Source organism: Rhipicephalus sanguineus, chromosome 8 (assembly GCF_013339695.2).
Source record: "Rhipicephalus sanguineus isolate Rsan-2018 chromosome 8, BIME_Rsan_1.4, whole genome shotgun sequence".
Lineage (NCBI taxonomy): Eukaryota > Metazoa > Arthropoda > Arachnida > Ixodida > Ixodidae > Rhipicephalus > Rhipicephalus sanguineus.
Window position 1 is genome coordinate 22398297 of NC_051183.1, and position 27082 is coordinate 22425378.

General features: G+C 46.1%; 1 protein-coding gene across 1 annotated transcript in view; it reads right to left on the minus strand.

Annotated features, from left to right (window-relative positions):
• Positions 1 to 27082, minus strand: part of LOC119401544 (uncharacterized) — a 236189-nt gene that overhangs the window by 28165 nt on the left and 180942 nt on the right. The window contains exon 4 of the mRNA XM_037668435.2: positions 2890 to 2947. Within this exon, the coding sequence (XP_037524363.1) occupies positions 2890 to 2947 (58 nt within the window). The remainder of the gene's footprint in view (positions 1 to 2889; positions 2948 to 27082) is intronic.

The window sequence follows — 27082 nt, forward strand, 5'->3', positions numbered from 1 at the left end:
TCAATAGCTTCTTAATAAGTTGTGCGGTCTGCAGCCACATTTAACCTGTTTCTAGCTATAATTAGTTTTCAAATATGCAAGCCTGGAAAAAGCATGCTCGCATGCATATCTCATAGAAAGCTGCAACAAAAAACTTCACACTCATCTCATGGATGAGCAACAGTGATCAGTTCCGCCGCAATGCATATCTGTTATGCGGTGAAGCATACCAAAAATCAGAAGGGGCCACTGTCACGGGACATAGTGTGCGTTCAAAAAAACCCGCGGACTCCCTCGGGTACGCGGGCTGCCATTTAAGAGCAACTGCACTATGCAGTGCCAGCTGTTCTTTCGTTAGCTTTTGCTCCATGTCAACTTAGATTTCGTTCCTGTTTGACTTCAGTGTGGGAGATTCAGATGTGATTATGATTTATGTATTTCAACGACGCAAATGCCAGGTCTATCTAAAGAGCGCCAAGTGAGTGATTTCAAGTTTAAAGGGATCCTGAGCCATCTTTCCAGGTATTCATCGAATGACCTCAGTATCAGAGTTCATTGACTCACGAATGGATTGCCGCCAGGAACGAAATGAGAGAAACGGTGGCTAAAACGTGTGGCATATCACTGTAAATCCGCTCCCACTTGAAGGATTCGAAAAATTTTTTTGGCCATCAATTCTTTAGGCAATATACTCGTGTATGAGGACGTTCGATGATTACTTGGAAATATGTTGCAATCCCCATTTAAGAAGATGTCAGTAAGCTCAAGGCAGGTCATTGGGAGAGGGTTTACTTATGCAGCGGACACCAAGCAAACCGACGATGATACTTCTTCGTAATGCCTCAAATGCGACAAAAAACAACAAGAAAAAGTGATACAGTCACACTGCGCTGTTCTTTTTTCTTTTTCAATTTCTGGAACTCAGATATCGGGCTACACACGCAAGCACCAATCCTCTACGAGCCACATATTCGGGAAGGTCAGGAATGGTATTCTAGCAGGCGTGTTTCTTGAAAATTCACAGAAAAAAAATTAAAAAACCAGCAAAGAAGACACGTGGGCGGAAATTTGGGAGGACGAACGCTTTCCAACATACAAAAACTCAATGCCTCCGCGTCCACGTGGAAATTTATTGCCAGAGTTATCGCGTCTGCCGAGAAGAGTGAGTTTCGAAAACATCGAAGGTGTACTGTACCGCGCAGTAATGTTGCCGCGGTGTATACAAAATTCACGACCGTGATGCATCTTCGCTTTGTCTCAGACGCAAGTGCAACCTTCCAGTCTGCGTTTCTACAAGGAAAGACGAATAGTGTACAATATTGCGAAGACTTGTTACGAAAAAATCAAATATGTACGAAGCATCGAGCCGATGCTGTCGAGACACGAATCTACGCGCGTCAACTGCAAAAGAACATTGAATTATTGTGTGGACGGGCCAGTAACTATCGCCGCCGTTATGTTCGCGGAAAGAAAGGACGATCGATACGGGCACATACATAGAAAAAAAAAAAGAAAAGAAAGAAAGAAACGAGCCCGTGTCAGCAGTCTGCTACACGTGTATCGATGTAAAGATCTCCTTCCACACGTCACCCCTTTGCTGTTTTGTCCTTTTTTCTACATCGGGTCCAAGTTACTATCCCTGAACACTTCGCTGTCATCAATCCTCGTTAACGTTCGAACTGCATCGGTGCTGGTATGGTCGAGGAAACTAGCCGCAGGATTCTGCGGACAAGAAACTGATACGACATACTACACTCCTCCTAGTGTGGAATGCAGATAAGCGTTGTATTTTTTCATTTCAGTGTTGCTTCTGTGGCGATCGCACTTTCAGAGCCAATAGAAATCCAATAGATATTTGACCACCATTAACGACAGCGGTGTATTTTCTGAGCCTTCGAAATATTTAGTGACATTCCTACAGACCTATCAAGACAGTAACTTGCCATACCAACATTACTTTCTGGGTTTGGCTGTGTTAATCACCTCATTTATACTCTCTTGGAATGGTATACATTTATGTGTGCATATATGTGCATACCCTTGCCACTTCATGAAGAGGTAAAATAACTATAATTTTATTTATCAACATGGTACGCATCAAAGCTGCATTTCTAGGTAAACAAGCATCATCAACAGTGTTACTGTCAGAGATGCCGGTGGTTGTTTTGTTCCTCGAAATACAGAGCATTGACCGGCTAGAGCATCCGATAAATCTACTTAAAGAGACACTAAAGAGCAAAACGATTTCTCTCGCATTCGTAAAGTAGTCTTCCACGACACCAAAAACACCACGCTTTCTGAGCGAACACGCTTAACGCTTAATAAGCGAGAAAACGCGCAAAAAGAAAATACAGGTGGCGACGCCACCTTGGAATTCCCGCACCATTTGTCGTGACGTCACATATTTTTGACGGCGCCTGCTCGGGCCTACGTAGTTTCTAATCAGTTAAATCGAAGTACATTGTCCTCTGAGGGGGCCAGAGACTTGACATAACGAGTTTGTGGAAATTTCGTCGAGCCAGTGGCGCCAAAATACGTTAAATGCTCTTCGAAACCTTCTACGTCACGAATTACAAAGTTCGGCGCGAAATTTAAAAAAGAAACTTTGAACTTTTTTTTTCTCCTCGAATAATAAACCTATGGTGGTGAAATAAACTACACAAGAGTTCTCCGAGCACACTTTATTAATCTAAACCAATTCATTGTTTCTCTTTAGTGTCCCTTTAAAAGCTATTAATATTTCCAGGAAAGCAGAGTAATAAATTTGCGAACGAGTCAGCATCATCCCATGATTCCTTTTTCGATAAAGACGTAGTGTTTTATGGCATGACATGGTCACACTGGCCAACACAAGGTTAGCATACTGACAGCCAAGAAGGGTACAACATTGGTACGACAGAAAGAACTTACTTTCGTGTGAAGAATAGAAGACGGGCCAGGTTGTCATTGTAGTCGTCCAGGTCATCTCCTGCAAATGGTCCAACACAGACAGTGAGGGAAAGAAATGTACGGCATTGCTTCTAGGAAACGGTGTCAGCAAAATAAAGAAAGAATATTTATTTCTTGGTTCTAACATATTAATTTTGCCCCACATAAGTTACACTACGCGATAAATTCTGCAAGTATTCCACGCTCGCTTTATGCAACATGCGTGGACATAGAATAAGGTGTAAATAAATCTGAACTTGTATTAGGAGTGATATATTTCTGGAATGAAATGAATGTCCAGAGGAGACAAAGCCGACGCTTAAGGATATTCCTGCTTAATGGACTCCATGTTTCAACAAATATCTTGAAAACATGTTCAACTGACTTAGTGATTGCGGCGACATTGGCCCGTATGCTTCAAAATTTCCCATACTTCCGACTGTCGTGCCTTTGTGGAACATGTGCAATGACATTAAGACTACTGTACGCTTCTTCTAAACGGCGCCCCATAATTAGACGAAAACACGTACATGTATCAAGACTGAAAGTTGGGCTAGTTGGCGATACATAATGGGCAAAAACAGCGCGCAGATGGACGGGACGAAGAAAAGGATACACAGAACAAGCGCGCACTCACAACTGTGATCTATTGGCATATGCAGATTATTTGCTTGTGTGATTATATGCGCTTGTTCTGTGTATCCTTTTCATCGTCCCGTCCGTCTGCGCGCCGTTTTTGCCCATTACGTACATGTATGTCCGAGTTTGTCTTTTTTGCCGCGTTTTCGTCTAACTTATTAGCACCGCTTAGAAGGAATTAATCATTACCGATTAATTAGTCTGTCAGTTCTACTCCGTGCATAAGTGTATTGGACGAGGAGCCGTAGTTATCTGACAAAAGCTATCTGCTGGACGCTGGCAGCAAATAAATAAATAAATAAATAAATAAATAAATAAATAAATAAATAAATAAATAAATAATAAATAAAAAATAATAAATAAATAAATAAATAAATAAATAAATAAATAAATAAATAAATAAATAAATAAATAAATAAATAAAGTAAGAAATCGCAGTTTTGCCGCAAAGGCGAAGCAATAAATGCTATAGCAACAAACTGGAATGTTATACGAAGTAAGGCTACCAGCTAATTGTTTTGGATCCGATTTCCCGTAACTCTACACAACGCTGTTAAAGCGAGTGCGGCCGCTCCAGGGAGCAAAGCGGTTTCCATTCTGCCTGTTGTCTCAACACAAAGTAAACGCTGAGAGTAAACCACGTACACGAGCCGTCTAGTGATGTCTACCGACATAGAGCGCGCGCTAGCGCTCGCGACCAGGCCCTTATGATGAAAGTTCGCAATTGCTGCTCGAGCGAATTTATATGGAGTGGGTATATACGAAGCATGATGGCGACGGCAAAAACCCGCCGAGAGTGTCCATATAATTGCAATCGCAATAAAATAAAATTGTATCGTCGCGTCGCGGAGCACCGCAAATCTGCGGCGACAAAGTTTATATTCTAAGCGCCTTTGCAAACTAAGTTTGTCGATGCACCGCGAGACAAAAGTACGCGTTGCATGCATGGCGCAGGAAGCTTCACTGTAGGCGCAGTAGCATGGGCTCATCGAAGCGCTGGAACTCTTCGCCTGTTCGACATCGTTGAAATATGACGCTATTATACATGCGACCGGAGTGGCAAGATTGTGACACGCGGCGCCGTTTTTTCCCAAGCACGCCAATATCGAGAGTGCCAAGCACGTTCCATTTTTGGAATGAGGGGTGGCACGCGGAAATCACTCCAACAAATAGGTTTTTCGGGGCAACTTCGATAAAGATACAATTGCTCGCAACTCCACTGAAAAAAGAGAAAAAGAAAAAAAAAATCCCCACCATATCCACGAAATGAATGATGTTAGAGGAGCTTGGTCGGAGCTAATCGGGTAAACCGTGAATGCTCCGTACAATGCCTCTACTGTCACATAAAGAAATGACATGTTGTTACAGTAACAATTGCAGTCAGGTTGTTGTCGAACCACGAGCGGTCGCAGACCTTGCAGCTGTGGCCGAACATGTGGCCGAGAAAATCGCGCTTGAAGCGCGCGTCGGCGCCACCACTTCAGGTAGCGACCGCTTTCGCCGCTTGGCCGCCACATCCTGCGTCCGTACCTCTTCGAGGTTCTCTTGCCGCCGCTTACGCGCTGCTTCGGCTTTGCGGGTTTGTATCTTAGGGTCCGCACGACGCTGACGTCTCTCTGCGACCTCGCGAGCTCTCACCGCAGGGTCTTGGGCGGCGAGCCCACGCTGCTGCTGCCTTGCTAGCCCTCCGCTCGGCCACCTTGTCTTCTTCGTTCATGTAATTATTATCGAAGCGCACTGACTGACGACTGTCGAAAGAGAGAGGAAGCGCGCAGCTGCGGCCCTCTAGCTGTCGCCTATCAAACTAGAGCACGTGCCGGAGTGGAGCGAGCGCCGCATGCTACAGTTGACTATGCTATGTGTGGTTTTGCCTGCGTTAATATCATCATCAATGCACTCGAAGAACAAGAGGAGGAAGACTTCTCGTTCACTCGAGCGTGCGCTGAGCCAAGCTAGCTGGAGCATTGATAACTAGCGGCTACTACGGCGATGGACAAGCCCCGAGCATAAGGAGCAAGCTCTTAAAAAGAAATCATGTACATAGCCACATCTGCCGATAAGCAATGAACAAGCGTTTCTTTAAGATGTCGGCTTTCTAATGCGACAACAGCAAGATGGGCTGCTTTCTGCCGGTCCGCCGACGGCGGACCACTGCTTTGGAAAATGGAATGTGCTTGGCAATTTCGCTATCGGCGTGTTCGTAAACAACAGCGCCGCGTGTCGCAGATTTGCGGCTCCGGCCACCGGACACTTGTGCTAATATTTTCCCCTGGCGACTATACCTTATGCAGCAGCGTCCTGGTTCAGCGCTCATAACATCTCGATGTCGCGCTTTTCAGAAGCAACGTGTGTTGATTCCATAGCGTGGGGAGGTTCGAAATGTTCGCTGCAGTTTAGGATACAATGAATCCCTATTAAACCCCTATAGCAGGCATTAGCGTTATTAGTTTCACTAAACCATACACAGAGGCACTCCCCTTGTCACGCCATGTAGGCGTCATAGCGATAAAAAAAAACGAGCGCAGTCGCGAACTGGCGTATGAATCAATACAAGGTCCAGACAAACGTAACCTAACCTCTTCTTACATGGCATGACTACTGCTTTCCAAGTGTGCAGACAATAACTTAGCGTATTGTGTTCAAAACAAACAACTTATCCCTGAGGCGAAGAAGCGCCCCCATGTGTGCATGAGAATGATAAATATGGTGTGCAAATATGCATTCAGCTCAACATAATTCGACTCTCTAGAGACGAAATAGTCGAGCTGAATGCATGCAACTTAGCAGCTCATTGCATGCGCATGATAATGCGTACACCTTATGCATGCATGCATGCATGAATGCATGCGCCTCATATCGAGCTAAATGCACCTTAGCAGAACTACGTATAGCTCTGCTAACGTGCAATCAGAGATGAACATTTATTAACACACGGTTTGTGCAGTAGAGCATCACGAATTTAATTCTTTAACTACCAAGGGCATTCTTATTTTACAGCAGAGCTGTTACGGTCGAGGTACGCCGTGTGTCGTAGATAGAAAATTATCATCATCATGAACCGGCACGCGCTCAATGACAGCCAAAGCATTACGTGCAGATGGTCAACAAAAGAAGCTGAAACGTGCCCACCGGCTCTGCTGTGGGCACGTTTCAGCCTTGCGCGAGTTGGTGAAAGCTGGGCAAATTTTTTAGTTGAGTTTCAGCGGCGTAACAGTGAAACGGACAAAGCCAAGAAGCACAAGTTGGTAATTTCATTTCTTTGTCTTGCTTTCAACTGTTGGTACATAGGTTAACACACTTGTCTAGAACGCTGGAGCGGCATGATCCGGTATCCTCAAGCACACTCCGGCACCGTGTACACCGATAAGTAGTTTGAGATAGGCTATGTTTGAGCATTCATCCTTAGCTGCCATGCATGCTATAATTTGGGCACTTTCGGACGAAGTGTAATCGGAAAACGTCGTCAGTGCAGTCCGGGGGGCGCCGTTTAAGTGTTGTAGACGACTTTCTTGATCTCTTTACATATGCTTTTACGAGGTGAGTCTTATTGTGGATAAGGTATCATTCCATCCAACAAATTTGAAACAACCTACTTCGCCGATCACTTCTGGTATGCCAACAAATTGACTGAGTTGGACGCAAAAGCACGGGAGCGCTTAATTTATAACGAAAGTTTTCTGGCGCCAACTGAGAATCAAAGAAAACAAAAGAAGACGTGATACGACGCATGCCTTGTTTTTTTTTCTCAGTTTTTGCCACAACTCTTTCGTTTAGGCTGAGCACCAACTCTCCCAACGCAATACTCTGCTTACTTTGTACTTGCTACGGGTGAGCTTAGACTGACAGACCTGGCCGGCAATAACTGCTCCTCAACGTCCCTTTCTACGTAGCATATTTTATATTGTGCCACTCAACAGTAATTTGTCATGAAGTTACAGCGGTCTTTCAGTTTCATTTTCCGATGGGAACGACATATGCAGCTTTTTTGGACACCAGCGGCCTAGTTCGCGTGAACGACACCACGTGGCGTATCGACCTTAAAGAATTCAAAAGTCCCGCCATGACGTATGCAGTGACGCGGCACTAGATAAAAGAGAATCAAAAGAAACAGTACACACGCCCCGAGACTGTCGCTTCACCTCAGTGCGCAGAACAGAGAGCGCTGTTTGTCGGCGTTATCTCGACGGCGACGACTGGCAATGAATCGGCAGTTTTTCTAGACGTGCCACGCCAAATGTCTGGCCGTTATAGACGCGCCCGCGATGCATTAAGAGAATCGTGCTTTTATTTGTTTGTTTAGTTTCTTGCGCTGCCGTACCGGTGGGATATTAAAGCAGCATGCTGCTTTCCGAGTTTCTTTTTTCAGCTAGCGGGAACCATTATGTTTGAGTACGAACAGGATATTGTGGTTGCATAATAACCAAATTTTCTTCGGTGTACCGCTTAGGTGATGCTCGTTTGCTCCTTGCGTTACCTCAAATTAGAACTGGATAGGTTTGAGAACGCTAGGAATGAGAGTAAAAAAAGGAAGTTAAAGATAGTTTTTATTTGTTTTCATTTAGTTCTTATCGAAATGTGGCTGCCACCGCAAGCATGGCGCCGTCTAAGCGGGTGTACAAAAATGATACAGTCGTTGAAAGATTATCTTGTACACCGGAAAATGTTAACTTGGTTAGTTTTTTTGTTAGGAATGAACGTATAGTAGAACATATACGACTGACGTGTTGTGTAATAATCTCTAGATCGGCCGTCTATCCCGCTAAAAAAGGCACTTATCTATCCTAATTGCATTTCTTTTTTTTTTCTCTTTTTTTCTCACGGTCGACTGACTCATATGCTCGAGGTGATTGTCTTGAATACTGTTGGCGCAGATACACCAATAGGTTACTCTAATGGGCTGGAAGTTCTCCTGAAGCTCTGTTCTGTAGGCGCAGTCTCTTTCAACCTTGCGCTACAGCAAGCACAAAGTCGATCATGAATCACCTACTGGCCCAATCGTCCACTTTGATCAGCATAAAGAAATTTAGAAGAGCGAATTTTGGCGTTTTTGCGCTGACAACAACGATTGTTAATGCAACATAATATAGTAACTATTCCTATAATCTCTCAAAATCACTTCTTTATTCTGTATCACTCCTGATGTAGAATACAAAATGCATTTGACTTGCTCAACAACGGGTCACAAGACACATCAGTGAAAAGTGAACCCTTTATTTTCCCCTTCCATCGTTTACCCAGCATATGAAAATTTCTTCAGTTGTGAGTGGAGCTCCTTCTGTTGCCACGAAGATGTGCAGGCGTTCCAAAGGAAATCTTAAGCTTTCCTTTCCAGGAGGTTCCCTTAAGAGAACAATGGTGTTTATGCGCACAGGAATTTTGATTAGTAGTTTTTCGCTCGTGGCAATGACTGAAAAATACCAGTCTTCAGCCAGATAAAGCCTAGAGAAATCTGATTTTTTCCTTAATATCTACTGCTTTTCAAGCAGTAGTCTTCTTCCTCTGAAAACCCAACGGAAAATGACCCAGGTCGAATAGAATGATTACAGCTCCGCTCGAGGGTCTTCAAAATCGGAGCTTTTTTTTGTACTTCATGATGCAAAATATCAGCCGCGTATTGAATCCTGGAATCTTCTGGCTTGATAGGAATGTCAAAGCTGCGAAGACATTCCTGGTTGGGATTCTTTCTTGGCTCAAACGTGTAGGCCCGCCTTGAAAGTCCCTTCCACTGTATCGGGTAGTTTTGTCTCTATTGTAGATAAGGAAATCATAGTAAAATAGATAGTAAGAAATATATAATTCAATAATAAATTTTACTGCAACATAAAAGTTGCAATAGAAATACGCGCGAAAGCGACTACGAGAAATTAATAATATTTCAGAAGACACGATAACTGGCATGTAGCCTCGACTTTATTAATAGAGATATCTGCACACAGGTGTGAAGTCTGGTTAATGCGCATCGATAGCACAGTGCTATCATAGATGACGCGTTTTAGGAAACACACTCTAGACATGGTATTCCCTCTCAGCTTTTTCCGAGTGGAAATATGTCAAAGAATTGAATTGCTGTCAATCTGATAACATGTTATTTTTTTTTTCTTAGATTAGGCCCTAAATCTGCCCTAAATGGTGGCTCTGCGCTGTACAGCGCAGAGACACCATTTAGGGCAGATTTTGTAGTGACGCGGAAATTACCTCCTTGATAGTGAGAAAGTTCAAATATGTATACACAATAACCTTCTCAATATTTACTTATGGACAAATATTTGGGATCGTGGAACATGAGGTAAGCATGAGTGAGGTCACGGCTTTTTAGAGTAAATACTTACTCTACCACTATATATATTCGCGATGTGCTTTCTTAAAGGAACTGACAACCGACCGAAATGTGTCACAAGACCCTGGCTGTGAATTACATTGACATAAGCGAGCTTTTTTTTCACCATATGATTAGGATTTGTATTGTTGAATTGCGCTTTGAAAGTCACAACGGCATGTCGCGTTGCCTGACGGGCAAGCCTTCGTAGTGCACGAATGAGATGTGCAGAATGCTGTACGCAGTCCGCTGCTATTTACTAAAGAAAAAAATGCGTTTAAAATTAATCCGCACGTTATTAGGCATTCTCGATTTATTCTGTGCTTATAAAAGAGTAAAAGGAGTTGACGTTGAGAGGTGGCGTTGCCTTCGCGACTACTAGTGACCGCATGTCGAGCAACGGCGCATGCGCGCGGCGCTTTCTCCATTGAATGAACTTCCAGGTAGCACACATCAAAAACCGGAAAAAATGCATTTCATTCCATAACGTTTGGGCTGTGGCATGGGTTTCGCAAGACACTGACCTACGTAGGCGGTGTCACGGCTGAAACGTTAGTGCAGCCATCTTTCCTTTTTTTAGTGAGTGCTACCCGCAAGGCATTCTCTACACACACACACACACACACACACACACACACACACACACACACACACACACACACACACACACACACACACACACACACACACACACACACATTATATATATATATATATATATATATATATATATATATATATATATATATAGTGCATTACCGACACGTTAGTCATAAACCTGAGGCGAACAAGCAAGACGAGCTTGATCTGTTCATTAGTTTGATGAACCGTAATTAGGCTTGGCTCGGGAACACAGTGCGGAGGGCAATCTAGTGAGCGTCGAATACTTGGCTCATTGAATCGGTAAGCAGAACTGTAAAGCGAAAAGCGCTTGTTAGTTTTGAAGTCTTCTTCCTCGCTGTTTTCATTCACTCTGTTGTACAGTGTCAATTTTTATGAAAGGGAACACGGGAGCGCATGGCCTGCGCGCTCCGGCGGCTGCCGTAAGCGCCGTCAACCGACAGCTAACGAAAGCTTGCCCGCTTTTTGGCGTCATCTATTGGCTAACAAAATAACGAATCATGGCTGGTTGAGAAGCGCCTTTAGATAACGCTGCCTCACGGCTCGCGTTAAGGGCAATTCCTGCAGCTCGCGCAGTGCTGTCGCGCCACGCTCGATTTGTTGACAGGCAGACGACGCGCTGCCTGCATCGCCCGTTACGCGAGCCGAGATGCAGCGTTATCTAAAAGCGCTTCGCAACCGGCCATGACTTGTTATTTTGTTTGCCAATAGATGACGCCAAAGTGGGCGAGCTTTCGTTAGCTGTCGGTTGACGGAGCTGAAGGCAGCCGTCGCAGAGCGCAGGCCACGCGTTCGCGTGTTCCCTTTCATAAAAATTGACACTGTACATTGCTGCTAACATGGGTACCTGTTAAGGGAAAGTCATCAGTAAAGACAACATGCATGTGTCCATGCCTGGACTTCCCTCTTAGTTACTCCCTCTTATTACTCTTTCAACGGCGTGAAGTGGCGTTGCGGCAACAAAGGCAGTGGGTAATCGGCTAATATTCCCTATGAAATTACCTATGCTTTTCAGGAAAGCAGCGTACACTAAAGAACGTGTTGAAAGGGTGTCGTTTCGCCTCACAAAAACAGTCCTGATATCGTGCATGCTTCTCGATTGCATTATCGCCGCGCGCCCGCCAGTTCCAGGTCACAAATGGCATGCACGTTATGAGCGTGAGACAGCATTCTTCATAGGAAAGTGGCGAGTGCCGAGAATTCAAGAAAGGAAACGCAAGCCAGCAGCAAAGCAGCCTGTTGAAGATCTCTCCGTCGTTGCTATGGCAACGGCGCGCGCGGCCGCGCTCGCTTCCGAGTCTGCTTGCCTACCGTTTCGCCGTCTGTTCCGTGCACACCGGTCCCCGCCGCCGGCCTCCGCCAGTCAGCGAGGGGGGGGGGGGGGTGTTGGGTAAAGGGAGGGGGCACTTGCTGAAGGCCTTGACAGTTTGAGAGAAACACCTATTCTCATTATTCTTGTCTGTATAACACCGCCTCCGTCAAACTTTTGGGAGGGGAGGCGGGCCCTTGGGACATACCCCCTAGCTACGGGCCTGGCCTCTGGACTCCTAGGTGCCCCGGTCGGTCCACGAAACTTCTTCCGAAGTACCACGGCCCGTACCGTGTGGTCTAGCAAGCCTCGTACTTCATATGCGCCGTCAAGTCGCTTGAGACTTATTGTAATCAAACAATGTCGAGGCATGAGATTGTGCATATCGACCTGCTAAAGCCTCACTGTCACTGTGCATCTGTCCGTAATTAGCCAGGATGGCTCTTTTTCGGAGGAGAAGTAAATGTAATGCAAAAGAGCAGCACTACTTGCAGAAGCAGAGAACGCTGCTCCCATAGAAAAAAGGCAACGATTCAACAATACAAGCTTTGCGTTGGTTCTACTATTACTGGTTACGTTTCTGCGTCGTCTCTAATAGTAGAATTCTTCTTTAAAACGCTTCATTATATTACAAATGGCTGCCCTCATGCTTGCCTTGGTTTCGTTTTGTGTTGCCTTCTTATGGTTGATGTTTAATAAAATCTGGGTTCGTTTTCTTCGTTATTAAGTAATGGGTTGTGTGGTAATAAAAAATAAAACATTCGAAGTTTACTTGCTCCATTTCCAAAAGCGAAACCGAAACTGCAGCAAAAAATTTGGCAGATCCCACATACCGTGGGAATCGATGTTATGCGAAGGATGCGCAGGATGGTGACTGTGGCGTAATTTTTCACATTCAGCGAAACGTTACGGAATGATGCTAGAGAAATGTGGAAGTGGCATACGCACACTCATATGTTGAAGAGTCGCATATCGTCCGCCGCGGTGGTATAGCGGTTACGGTGCTCGGCTGCTGACCCGAAGGTCGCGGGTTCGATCCCGGCCGCGGCGGTAGCATTTCGATGGAGGCGAAATGGTAGAGGCCCGTGTACTTAGATTTAGGTGCACGTTAAAGAACACCAGATGGTCGAAATTTCCGGAGCCCTCCACTACGGCGTCTCTCATAATCATATCGTGGTTTTGGGACGTAAAACCCCAGATATTATTATTAAGAGTCGCATATGCATTATATAACCAGTTGTTTACATGCAGTTGCACAACGATTCCAACAGCAGAATGAGTGTTACCAACACCAGACGCGGTAGGCTGATATGTAATGCTTATATGCTTCGATACTGGATAGCGCGAATCCTAACAAGACAAAGAAGGAACACAGATGCATAGGACAGACGTTACTCGCAACTAAGCTTCATGCAGGAAAGTTTCCCTAGATATATACACAGCCGAGTGGCGCGCGCAGGTGCACCGCACGTACGTTACAGTGACAGTTGCAGTTGTTACAGTTGTTATATTTATACTTGTGCGTTATGACGGACAACGCACGCATGTTTCAGGAACCCGTGTGCATGTGTGAAAGGGGTTCTTGACAGTTCTTGAACAAGGTCATTATCACCATGATCAGTGAGCATCAGCAGCTGGAGCGGACTTGTTAATCGGACCCGTTCGTGATGGCGGCTACGAGGGGTCTAAGTGCAGTGAAGTCCGAGGTATAGTACAGCTGGTGGAAATCCTGGATGCATCTTACGATGAAATGATCTATGATGCCTCATGTCGTGGATGTGGCAGCGAGGTCTTTTGATGCCCTGTCCACATCCAAGCCCTCTTTCACGCAGTAGAAAAACCAGGCGTTGCTGGGTCTTGATAAATTAATGTTGAAGTCACCGGTAAGGATGAGAGGCCTGGTTCTCTGGGCAGATTTATTATAGGAAGCATCGATCCCGGTTTTTGCGTAATCCACGTGGTCCACGTTGCGGACCACGAGGACGAATGGATGGTAGTTGAGCGTCTTCCAGGGGTGTTCTGTCATCAGCTTCCTCGCTTTTCTTGTGTCAGCCGCGGTGGTGTAGCGGTTATGGTGCGCGGCTGCTGACTCGAAGGTTGCGGGTTCGATCCCGGCCGTGGCCGGTCGAATTTCAATGGAGGCAAAATGCTAGATGCCCGTGTAGTGTGCGATCTCGGTACACGTTAAAGAATACCAGATGGTCAAAATTTCCGGAGCCCACCACTACGGCGTCTCTCATAATCATATCATGGTTTTGGGGCTTAAAACCCCCACAATTATTATTGTTATCACTTTCCCTGCCTGTCACTTTGTTTGTCTTCGCGGTTACTGTGTTGGTTGAGACTCTGTATCACCTGTGGCACATACACGCATAACATGAACTTTGGTATGCGGGTATGTGCCACACGTGACTGAGAGAAAGGGTTTCATGACGTACGCGACAGGTATTTTGCGTTATTCATGTCATCACCAGTGAATCGTGTTCGTCATACACTGGTCCCCTGCTGTGCCATTGGTATATTACAAGTTATGGAGACGACCAGGAGAGCGCCCAGACGTAGGCGGCTAGATAGATAGATAGATACGTAGATTGAAACGGCCAAAGTGCCTGAGGTTCGCTAAGAAATGCTTCACATTCCAGCGAAAAAACAAGCAACTAAATCTTCAACAGCGTTGTACTAGTAATAATAATTGCTGGAGTTCTACGTGCCCAAACCATAAATGTTTATGAGGCGTGCCGTAGAGGAGGGCTGCGGAAATTTCGACCACTTCAGGTTCGTAACGTGCATCTAAAACCAAGTACACGAGCGTCTAGCATTTTCGCCTTGTTCAAAAATGCTGGAGCCGCCGTCAAACCTATGCCCTTTGGGTCAGCAGACGAGCACCGTAGCCGCTGTACCACCACGGCAAACATAAGCAATTCTGAGAGAGACAAAAAAAGAAGAAAAAACTGCATTGGGATTCGAATCAAGGCCCCAGCGATTGCGCGCAAACAGCCAGCGTGGATGATCAACCCATACAGCCACAGCGCGCGGCGGCTAGCCTGTGATACGATAGCTATTATAAAGATACTACGGTCAAACTCTCCTTGCAACGTTCCTTGCAAGTGCCCCCACCGTCTAAAGAGCAGGAACGGAATGCAAAAGTGAAAACAGCTGCTTTCTGTTTGCAAAAATGCTCTGTAGATCATAATTCGATGTTTCACAGCGCAAGGAACAAGGACGACATTGGAAAACACACACAGTGCTTAAGTTTAAACTGTCTGTATTTTCAAACTTACAGCAATATATATGCGCTCTTCACCAGGAAAGAAAAAAGAATAGAGCAAATGAAGCATACAAAAAATCCCAGAAAAAATCGTAGAAGCCCAAACAGTTTTGAAACGTGATAAAAGTGCACGAGTGCAGCTTCGCTTGCTCTTTCGAGCAACGAAAGTGAATTTCTCGTGATCGTAAAATATATGTGATATCGATGATGGGTTGTTGTTTCCTGCGACTACAATTTTTTGTACACCAGGCCTGCAACTGTCGCGTGACCAAAATCACGTAACATCGCACATCTACTTATGTGACTACAATCACGTAACAACTAGCCACGTGACTAAAAATCACGTAAAATCAAGTAAATAGTCTCTCTACTAAAATCCCGTAACGTCACGTAACTATTGACGTGACGTGTTGTCGCCAAAAACTTCGGAACAACCGGGTGGCGCTGGGCAACCTCAGCGTCCGCACTGGACTCTAATAAAGATGTACTTTCTCTCTCACGTGACTAAAATCCCATCACGTAACTACTAGTGACGCGACATTTCCCCTTCAGTGGCGGTATTTTGTAAGAATTCCTAAAACGAACGGAGCCGGTCCGTCCGTTCGAGTCGCACGCGATTGGTCAATGTGAGCCGTGACGAGCGCCGCGACGAATCGCGTGCTCACATTGACTAGTCACGTGCGACTCAAACAGACGGACCGCCTCCGTCCGTTTTACGAATGCTTACAAAATACCGCCACAGAACCACGCAACAAGTGCGTAGTCTGGGGAACCGACCGAAACCTGAGAAGAATAGATTATCCAAGCCTAGCCATATTTTATAATACTATACTAGCAAAAACTTTGCACCTCTAGCAATAGCTTGGTATTACTAGCAAAACCTTAGAAGAAGCTAGGTCGAACGCTAGCTCCGCTTTCGTTTCCAGCCTTGTGCAACCAGTACATGCTGCGCACATTTTCATTTACAGATGTTTAAAATGGCATCTTATTGCGGTATGTTGAGGTGGGCTGCGAGTGCGTGCGAAAAGCTGCTGAATGACAGGATTTTCGTTTTGTAACTGGGAGCGCCAGTCCCTGGACTTCCCGAAAGCTTTGATCCACACACGTCATATCACACGGACCTATCCGATGCAGCGCACAATGCTTTGTGATGTTAAAGGAGAAGGCATGCTGGTTTTTTTTCTGTTCACGTAGGGCGATAAATATGACAAGAGATGAATAAAAATCCCAGTTTCACCGCAAGGACGATGCAATGAGTGCGATAGCAACAAATGAAGTAAAGCTGGCAGCTAACTCTTCTAGATGCAGTCTCGCGTAACTCTACAAAATGGTGCTGTAAGAGAACTCAGCCACTCCAGGTAGGAAAGGAGATTTCGCACAGTCTCTTCGAGTTGAGAGCGCAGCATATAGAAGGGTATATGAGCCGTCCGCTGATGCTTGTCGAGATAGCGATTTTAGATGCGAAGTATCTTAAGGCGGAGCTCAATCCGGTGGTGGTGGTGGTGGTGGTGGTGGTGGTGTGAGGCGTGACCACCCTTACTGCGCATGCGCATACCCTCTCCACACACCTCCTCTCCACTCACCCTCTCCCCTACCCCTCCCAACTTTCCCTCTCCACTTTCCCTCTCCCCTCCCCCTTTCCACTCTTCCTCTGAAACGCGGGCTAGACATGCCGAAATTCTCTCCTGCGCAACGCCGCGATGAGCTCGAGCGCATGCGTGTCCCCTCCCCTTCTCTCTCCTCTTCTACGCTGCCCCCTCTCGCCCGCCTGTCGACCGCGTTCCCCGCTCGCCCTGTGAGAATTAACGGCCAGGCTAGATGGAAGATACGACGCGCGTAGCGTCCCTCTTCGCGTTCCACGACGCGAGGTCGGTAGCATGCCCAACGAACGCCAACGGAACGCGATCGTGCAAGTGCTCCGGCTTCGCATCGCCTCATGGTCCCCTTTAGCGGGAGATGGTGTAATTTTTGATTTCATTTAAGTTAGGGCGAAATCATTGCACTGCTGTTTGAAAAATTTTGCCTATTCTTTAATTGGCTTATTTATCTGTTAGTTTCATTAGTAGTGTCTAACAAAAAAAAAAGAACCCCTCGAAAAATTCCCCTTCGTTCGTTAAGATTACGACAAACACTTGCGTTAGCCCTAAAGTAAAAAGCAACTGCAAAAACGTCTAAATTTGTCATTTAATTACTATGCCTCGCTTGTCTAAGCTTAGTTCGCTTCCTTTACGTTGCTGAATTGTATGTACCTAAGAAGGTCGTAACGACATCATGAGAAGGGAGAAATAAGTTTCCACCACAATACGCGTACGAGAGTTCGAAAGAGATTTGTTCACCATAACTCGATCAGGTGTTCTGTTCCTTAGACGTTTATAAAAGAATAAAGTAAGAATTACAAATGTAGATCTGAACGATCTGATACGCGTGGAGTGTTTAAACATGCACTAAAAAGTCATAAAATAAAGAGAAAAAGAAACGGCAGCTCAAGATCACAGTCAAGAACCGAAACTGAAACGAAAGCTTTTTGTTTCGGCGGCGACATCCTGTGCGAAGCTGTGGAACTAAGTCACGGGCTGAAAAAAAAATGCTGATCCGTCGCCAGGAATCGAACCAACGACGGCGCGGCGATGCCGCGCTTTGAACTTAAGCGATTAGCTCGCTCGGCCACGGCGGATGCCTTGTGGCTGGTGGTAAGCAAGGGCTTATCAATTTACCACAAACATTTGAACGACCGCGCTTCAAAAAACGCGTTAGGGAACAATGTTATGCCAATTGCGGCAAGTTGAGAATGGCTTCAAACGAAAGCTGAGTGTCAGGACTACATGTGATTTCCTGACCATTAACATAACTTGCTTAGTTTTACGACAGTGACCGTTTTTGTTTCGAAAAACAGGCCAAATTTTTCGCCGTTTCCATAGACTCCCATTGTACAATCTTTAACTGCTCTGGGAACAAAATTGAAGCTTACTGCAACATGATCGCTGCAGTCCTGTCGTGCGTTTAGGTTCCCAGAAGCGCTCTGTGGTCTGCGTTTTTCAACATTCACCCTCTACACTTAATTATTCGGGAAAAACTCGCCAGTTCCATTGAAATCGCGCTAGCTTCGCGCCGGGGCCGCCAGGGGCGCTGGCTGTGATGTGTCCACAAAAGCTGGATATGGCCGACTCACAAGAACGCTTCTGACGTCTTGCAGCTCCATCAGTCACCATAATGTCTCTCACGGTGTTGCAGCCACCGCTCGTGGTATGTTTGCTTCAATATTTCGGTTTAGTGAACCCAGTCAAGCCTCTCCGAAGAGCCAAACCATGTAAGGAATAGTGGTAGAGGTACGGAATATCGATTTTGGTGCTTCGGAAATGATGCCTGAATAAGGAATGAATAAGAAAAGCAAACACAAGTTTGGCTCCGTATACTGTGGTTTGCTGCAGCATGCCGCAGTAAATGAAACCATGGTTTCACTTACGGGGTTTATAAAAATGGAACTGTGAAATAGGTAAACAAAGAAGAAAATTCCGAACCCTCCCACTACTGTGAGAATGATTACGAAGCGTCTGATATATTGAATATTGCTATCGTCAATTGATATATTAACCGTATTGACTGTATTGAGCGAATAAAGAGACAAACAATCTAATGTCGCGGTGTTTCTCTTGCGCATGACGCATAGCATTTCAGCAACGGTGGTCTCAAAATGAAATCCTGTAGTAAGTAAGAAACCCTGTTGCTTCGGAAGTAAAGAAAAGAATTGACGAGACGTTCGCTCCTCGCGCAAGTGTATTGTCTTTGAGGCAAAAGTATTCACGTCATTCTGCCATCTGGCCGAAATAATACACCTCTATGTGTACTTGTACGCCATGTCCATTTTTTTGGGCGCACGAAAAGCTGGGTTGGTCGAGTTATTCGGTTCGCCGAAAATTTTAAATTTTAGTTCTACGCGTCTTTTGCTCACAGACCTGCTCCTCCAGCACCTACAGTCGGTCGCAACCTAAGCCCAGAGCCGCCACTGTCGCATCCAGATAGACTTTGCACAGACATCTGGCCACACAGGTAATTTTTAACGCGACAGCATTAGAGCTCGTTTCGCAGGAATTCCGATGTCGGTAGTATCGGCGGCGGCGTCCTTGGTTTTGAGAGAAAAATCGGCGTTATCCGTGAGCGAAAATTCGAGGTTATGCAAATAAAGAAGTAATAAAAAATCTTCGGCTTGAGCGGGACCTGGGATTCGAACCTTCGACCCCTCACTCCGTGGCGTGATGCGCTTAGCCGCTTGGCTACCACGCATACATCCTTTAGCTTACTCACGGCGAGCTATTTATATGCACCATTTAGCGTTGGTGGTACGCACGTCTCGGAGGTTCTTCAGCGGCTTGACAGAAATCCCGCGATATGGCGCAAAGAGCCCACGGGCGCGCTTTTCGTGTTTTGTCGCGCCGCATGGATGGATATAGAAGCCGGCATGCGTCCGCACTTTGGCTTTCCTTCTGGCACGGTTTAGGTGTCGACCGAGTAGCGAAGCGAGGCTAGCGATTGGGAAGGCGATACGAACACGGCCCGATTAAGCTATCCCGCTCCTCTCTTGAAAGCGAAAAAGGAATTTTATTGTACACCACACGGTTACATACAACAGGTTCCATACATATTTAGGTTCCACAGTAAATTAGAAATCAATGCTTTAAATTCATAGGTTCCACACTGAATTAAACATCAATGTTTTACATTTTCACAATCAATGTTTGGCACGCACCACGAAAGGGGGACATGGCAAGCCAGGCCTATCAGTGCATAGGTGTCAATCACTTTTCACGTCTTTCAGAAAGTTGATGTTCCCATAGAGACATACTCGTGACGCTGGTCTTAAAACGAAAACTTGGATGACCTGGCAAATTTGATCGGAGAATCTGGCATCGCTGCTAAGCCAAAGGTCCCAACTTAGGTAGGAATGACGACCCTTTAGTTTTCGATAAGCCTGGTATTTACATCAGAACAGAGGAAATAGTTACGGTTCGAAAGAAAAACAGCTTGCACGACTGTTTTAAACAAATGCTAGACAAGCGCGTAGCAGTTTTCGCAGGCCGAGATAGTTTTATTGTAGTCGATTACGACCTAATAATAAAAGTTCAACCCCCAGAACTGCGGTGAGCCTGTTATTCACATGAGCAAGGAGTCGTCCAGGTGGTTTTCGTTGTAACAATACGTAATTTTTCGCTGCTGACGTAAGAACTACGCACCTTAGTCATTAAAAGTTCGTCGTTCCTACTAAAAAAATTCGGGGACCCGCACACTTCGCCTTTAAAGGGACACTAAAGAGTAAAACGATTTTTCTCATATTAGTAAAGCACTCTTTCACGATACCAAAAATGCCATGATTGCTGCAAGAAGACGTTTAGCAAGCCAGAAAACGCGCAGAAACGAAACGTGGGTGGCGACGCCACCAAGCAGTTCCCACACCATTCGCCGTGACGTCACATGTTTTGACGGCGCCTAGTAGGGACTACGAAGTTCCTAATCGGTAAAAATGAAGTACGTTGTCCTCTGAGGGGGCATAGACTTAACATACCAAGTCTGGGGTAACTTTGTTGAACCAATGGCACCAAAATACGATGAATACACTTTGGAATCCGTGATGTCACGCGGGGAGATTTCGGCGCGAAGTTTAAAAGTGATACTTTGAACTTGATTTTCTCCTCTATTAATAAAACTATGATGGCGAAATTAACCACATTAGAGTTCTCAGAGCACAATTTACCGATCTAAACCGATTCATCGTTTCTCTCTAGTGTCGCTTTAAGAGTTGAACGCGATATCGATATTGGCACACACACATACACAGTACGCACGCACGCACGCACACACGCACGCATGCGCACGCACACACACACACACACACACACACACACACACACACACACACACACACACACACACACACACACACACACACACACACACACACACACACACACACACACACACACACACACACACACACACACACACACAGGACGTACTCATAATAAAGGTAAAGTTTTCCGCCCTCTTCAACAGCGCTGGTCACAAGCGTGTCAAGAGCCCGGTGGCGTAAGGGAAGGCCGACGCGCGTGACATTTTTTCGAAGTATCGATGAACCCTCTACGTGTGCGTAAGAGAATGCGCGAACAAATGTGTGCCCCTTTCTTGTGGGTAATAGCGATGCACTCACTACGTGTTTGTCAGTGAACATCCGCGCGGCGTAGTCACGACCACACCGCGCGCCCGTCCCTCCCGGAGGCGGCGGCAGAAAGCGATAGCGTAATCGGGCCGTGTTCGTATCGCCTTCCCAATCGCTAGTCTGGCTTCGCTTCTCGGTGGAGACCTAAACCGTGCCAAAAGGAAAGCCAGAGTGCGGACGCCCTCCGGCTCATATCTATATTTGCATCTACCACAAATTTTCCCTCACGTACAATGCCGCTTTATCGCTCACAACCAAGGATGCCACCGCGGCAGCCGCCGACACCGGAATTTCTGCGAAACGAGCTCTTTAACGCTATCGCATTAAAATCTCACGTTTCCCTAAACAGTGATGTCGGAATCATTGGTGAAGTTTGACAGGAAGTTCAAGTTTTTCACCAGGAAACAGCGACACGAACATGTGTCTGTATCGCAAAACCACCCACCTGAAATAAGCCGAAGGTGTTTGACGTCACAAAAATGGGCAAGTGCAATTGTATGGCGAATGTATGCAAACTCTCTCTGAGTGGGACAGTGACGGCTGAGGGCGGAGCTTACATTTACTCTGATTTTGTAACCGACTATAGCCATACAGAGCATGACTGTAAAAAAAAAGAATTCGAACCTCAGCAAAAACGGAGGCAGCCATAGTACACGGGGTTGAGTAATCATGTTATGCTATTCGATCGTCAACAAACCCAGGGTGTTTTCTCGGGAAACTGATAACGTTGGCGGCAGCGGAACAGCGGGCTTTTGCCTGCGTTTTTTTATCGTTGATTGACTCGAGCTTACGCGACTGATCGCGTGTGCTCTGGTTTGTTTTAACAAGGAAACAGCAAAAAAAAAAAAAAGATAAAAAGCTTTGCTGCTTGGTGTTCTTGTTCGCGAACCCTCATTAATGCTGGACGCCGGAACAAAGGTCGGGGTTGTTTTGTTTGGGGAACATTGATAAAACATGCCGTGCATCGCCAGAACACTTCAAAGGGCTCCGACGCTCGGTTGCAGCAGCGGACTGCCAGGCGCTTGACGTGCAGTCAGCGTTCAAAGTTTAGGGAGCACAATCCATAAGAAAGGGCTGAATATTCCCGCTGCTTGGGCAGGCAGCCTTGATTTTAGATTTCCGGCCTGTTATAAAATGCCCTAATGACATGTACTGTTCAGTTCGGCCGAATTCAGTCCCTAATTGCCGGGAAATTAAAAGTTTTCTCAGACAAAGCGGTATCTGAACTTATCACGCCGACTGTGCGTGCGACGATACAAAAGTGTCACATGCGAGAAAGGTAGGGATTGCTGATTGTCCTCAGTGGCGAGTGACTGACTAAAGAAAGATGAGAAAAAAAAGAAAGGACACTGGAACGTTTCGCGCCCTGTTTAGTATGCGAATTGCAAGTTGGTTATTGCGCGAGTCTGTTGAGGAAGAAGTAACAAAAAAATAAGTACCTCCCCCCCCCCCCCTCCTCTGCCAACACACGTGATACCCGTGTACTTATACCTAGGTGCACGTCATACCGGGTGTTTCAACAAATGTGTCCGAAATTCTCAAAAATCAGGAATATGCGTTATTCGTTCGATGCCTTAAAGGGACCGACAACTGCCCAGAACATGAAATAAGATGACTGTACTGATGGAAAGATTGTCCGTCGTATTGACTCAAACCAACCCTGTTTATCTCGTGAGAGGTGGATTTATATTTTTATTTCTTTATTGAAAGTCGCGAAAAGTGACCTTTGGCGCCTCTGGCGGCAAAATCATACACGGTCCGATGAAGCCGGTCACGTGACCATTGATTGGTGTATGCGTTCGATGACTTTTCTGTTAGTACTGAAATATTGTTCATTTGTTTATATTAAAAGATATTACTCCATAAAAATGTACATATAGGCCTGCGTTAGTTGTATGCAACAAAGTGGCGCTGCCTTCGCTTGGCGTAATGATCCCATGCCGCGAAAAGCCATCCATGACACAGGCGCAGGCAACCTTGGTCGCAGGCGCGCACAACGCTGTACAAATACCGAGAAAGTCTATAAAGCCACATCATCTCATTGTAACAGCTTGCTATTTTCAAAAATGGCTGGAAAGCTCAAAATAGAGGTGGTTAAGCATAGCTACAGTAACTCCTGCGAAAGCAGAACGACAGCTTTCACAAGGGCTAGCGGCATTGCTATCAATTCTCAGCGTTGCTGGAGCAAGCCTTCATGCGTGTTTGGAGCCTTTCAGATCGAAAAATACTGCTTATAAAATAACTACGTGCTTTTAGGAAAAACCACTGCAGCTACAAACGCTACGAAGGGTAAGCTTCCTGTCGCGCCGTAAAAAGCTGGGTCGAGAAAAATCAGTTGTCGGTCCCTTTAACACTTACTTCTTCTGTAGCCGCAGGCATCTTAAGATGGCTAAAGACATCATTTGGGACATTATTTAGGAAAGTTAAATTAATTAATTTAATTGCGGTTATGTCAAATAGGAGAACTGAAGTACTTCATGCGAAGAACCCATCCCAGCTTTGAGATTTCGAAAAAAAAAAAAAAAAGACGACCTGTAGTACTTATTGTGGCGTAACGAAATTCAACCAGATTCAACGGCGAAACCGAAACCGAAGCATCGATGAGCGCAACAAGCAGGCGACCAGAGTGACGTCACTGTTTAAGACAACGATTACAGAGGCGTACTTCTTCCGCGTTATTTAACGCATGTGCGCCATGCGCGCTATAATCGCAAGCGCAGCCCGCACACCCACACAACGAAGTCGACTGACGGTTGATATACCAAGGCTCACCAATTCTGGACGTCTCAGAGGAATATGGCAGTTGCGCTCATCCGCGTTTCTGTTTCGGTTGCGCCGTTGAAATTGGTTGAAATTCGTTACGCCACAATAAGTACTAGAGGCCTTTCTTCAAAATCTCAAAGCTGTATTGTGTTCTTCGCATGAAGTACTTCAATTCTCCTATTTCACATAACCGCCTAACTCATTTAATTATACAGTTAATAATTTAACTTTCCTAATTACTGTCCCAAATAATGTCTTTAGCTATCTTAAGATGCCTGCGGCTACAGAAGAAGTAACTGCGAAGGCATCGAACGAATATCGCACTTCCCTGATTTTTGAAGCTTTCGGACACATTTCTTGAAACATCCGGTTTAATCCGTAGCAGCCAAGGTTACGAAAGCTATAGGACATGTGGCGTCGAATGCTACGACGCTACGACAACACAAAAAGAGCATAGGCGCAAAGGGTCATAGGCACTCCACAGGTATCCCATAGGCAAGGCTACGAAGGCTGCATCTTCTGCAGCAGTCTGTGCTACTGCCACCATGGTTGTCCAGTATAGTAGCACTGGTAATGCTAAGAAGTTATAGCTTACAAACCAAGTGTAAGGACAGCGTGGGCAGCGCCACGAAGGCGAAATATAGCCTTCGTAACGCCACTTGCTGTAATGGCACGGCATTGCTAAGAGTCCGGTAGATGTCGCAGCCACAAGTACTGGCGATCCTCGCCCAACTGTGTCAGGACCTCAAGCAGGAACTTGCTGGCTTCGCTGAGTGAGACCGTGTTACTAGATAAGATAGAAGTTCAGAGGAACATGGAATCTTGAAGCGATGAAAAATCCTTGGAACACGGGGTCTCGCTGGAGCCAACGCTTTGATAAGCGGTCTTGTCTTCTTCAAGGCTGCAACCTTGAAGAAGACAAGAGCGCTTCAAGACCCTGAAGAAGTCAAGTCGCAACCTTGAAGAAGACATGACCGCTTGTCAAAATGTTGGCTGCTGCGACACCCCATGTTCCAAGGAATTTGCACCGCATTCTGTTACTAAAGTAACACAGCTTCAACAGCTCTATTCTTCATAGCGTTGCACGCTTCGATTCTGCGGCAACACTACAAACAGAGCCGTAATAGACGACGCCAAGAAGGCTCGGGGGTTCCTATCGTTGCCTATGCTGTTTTTATACTTGTATAAGTAAAAAGGAAAGCGAGGCTTGGAGGCAGAAGGCGCAGTGCCCATTCAGCTTTTTAGCTTTTCCTGCACCCGACAATGCTCCTCGGACGCCTTATAGTCGACCGTGAGGGAGGGGAGATTAAAGGGCGGGGGGAGGAAGAGTGGGGCAAGTGTGGAGGCAGAGGGGTAGGCGCAGACACTTTTCGGGACATGTAGGCGCTCGCTCGCCGACGTGTACGATGTGGGGGCGCGATCGATTCTTTCCGCATTTGGGACGGCGAAGGCAGTAGGAGTGGCGCGGCAGCACCCAATAGGAGCACGAGCGAAGATGCGTTGCGGTTGGCCAAGTTGTTCGGATGCCGGGGTTACGGCTCGGGACGTAGGAAAAGTAGAATTGGGCTTTACGCATTTGCCTAAGATGACTCAAACGCGAAAGCCAGCTTCTTGGCGCTTTTCTCCTATTCGAATGTGTTGATTCCGCTCCCCTCTAAAGCTTCCTGCACTCAACTTACTTTTGCGGTGCCTCTGTGGTAGCTCACGTTTGACTAAACGACGATGTCATGTGATGCCGTCACCATGTGACTTCACGATACGTGACGGGCCATGTCGTGAAGTCACTTGGTGACGGCATCACATAACATGTTCGTTATGACGTGTGACGTCATAACGACGCCACGATGACGCCATGACGAGGCCACAAATTTTATCAACCTATGACGTCATGACGACGTAATAGAAGGACGTCATCACGTGATGAAGCCAACGGTCACGTTTCCAGTTTATTTAGGCATCTAAGGCTTTCGCCTTAACACTGTCCCTACTGAAGACGAGCCTAGCTCGTCTACACAGTTTGTACCGCTCCTACCATAGACGAGGTGGGCTCGTACACCATGTAACAAGGCGAAATGGCAGTTCGCCTGTCCTATATACGCAAGAGCTCGTGTTGCGTGTGTGGCAAAGAGATTAAGCAAGCCCCACTACTCACCACTGGCCTACTAAAAATGAAGAAAAGCAGTTGCGAGCGTGGAGCTAGTGCGAAATAAATAAAAGGGAAAGGGAAAGAGTGGCGCCATTGGCCGCGCCGTTAGTGACGTTGTTCTCTACGCAAGAAATATGAATACTTCAATGAACCAACACAATTAAAACAGTGATGAACATCGCGGCCACGCGCTTTAGCTTCACTGCTTAACCGTACGCACGGAGCGCTTGGGCCGTAATCTCTTACCGGTTGAATGACCTCCGTTCTGAATGTGTTATAGAAATGCTCGAAGGTGGCGTGCGACGAAACGGCCACAAGTTTTATGAAAGCGAATGCCTGAGAAGCCATGGCTTGTTCGTGCTGCCAGGAACTGGACGAATTGACACAGAAAAAGGCACACAGCCATGTATTTGCACCAAGTATCCCACACAGCAGCTTTACTTGCCTGAGAAGCCTCACCAAACACCAGAATTGACCGTGGGCGGCGGCAGCGTCGGCTTCAAAACGAGTGATGCAAGAAACCGTCATGTGGTTACGTCACCCGATGATGGCATCGCGACGTCAAAGGTCGCCAAAGTTTCCGACGTCACCATGACATCACTATGAAGTCACATAATTTTGACGTCACATGATGACGTCATCACATTACATCGCCGATCGCGGAGGCAGTGCAAAACCAAGTGAGGTGCACAGAGCTTCCAGTGCCTCCGATCACGGAGGCAGTGTTGGGTGCAGAAAGCTTTCGGGGGAGGGGTGGATAGAGACAGCCGACTGAGAAGAAATAACGCTTGTGATTTATTTGGCTACAAAATGGCATGGCTACTTCGAAAAGCAGAGATTCTGGGTAAGATGAAACCTTGAAGAGATAAAGAACTAGGCAACACGGGGTGTCACTGGAGCCAGAG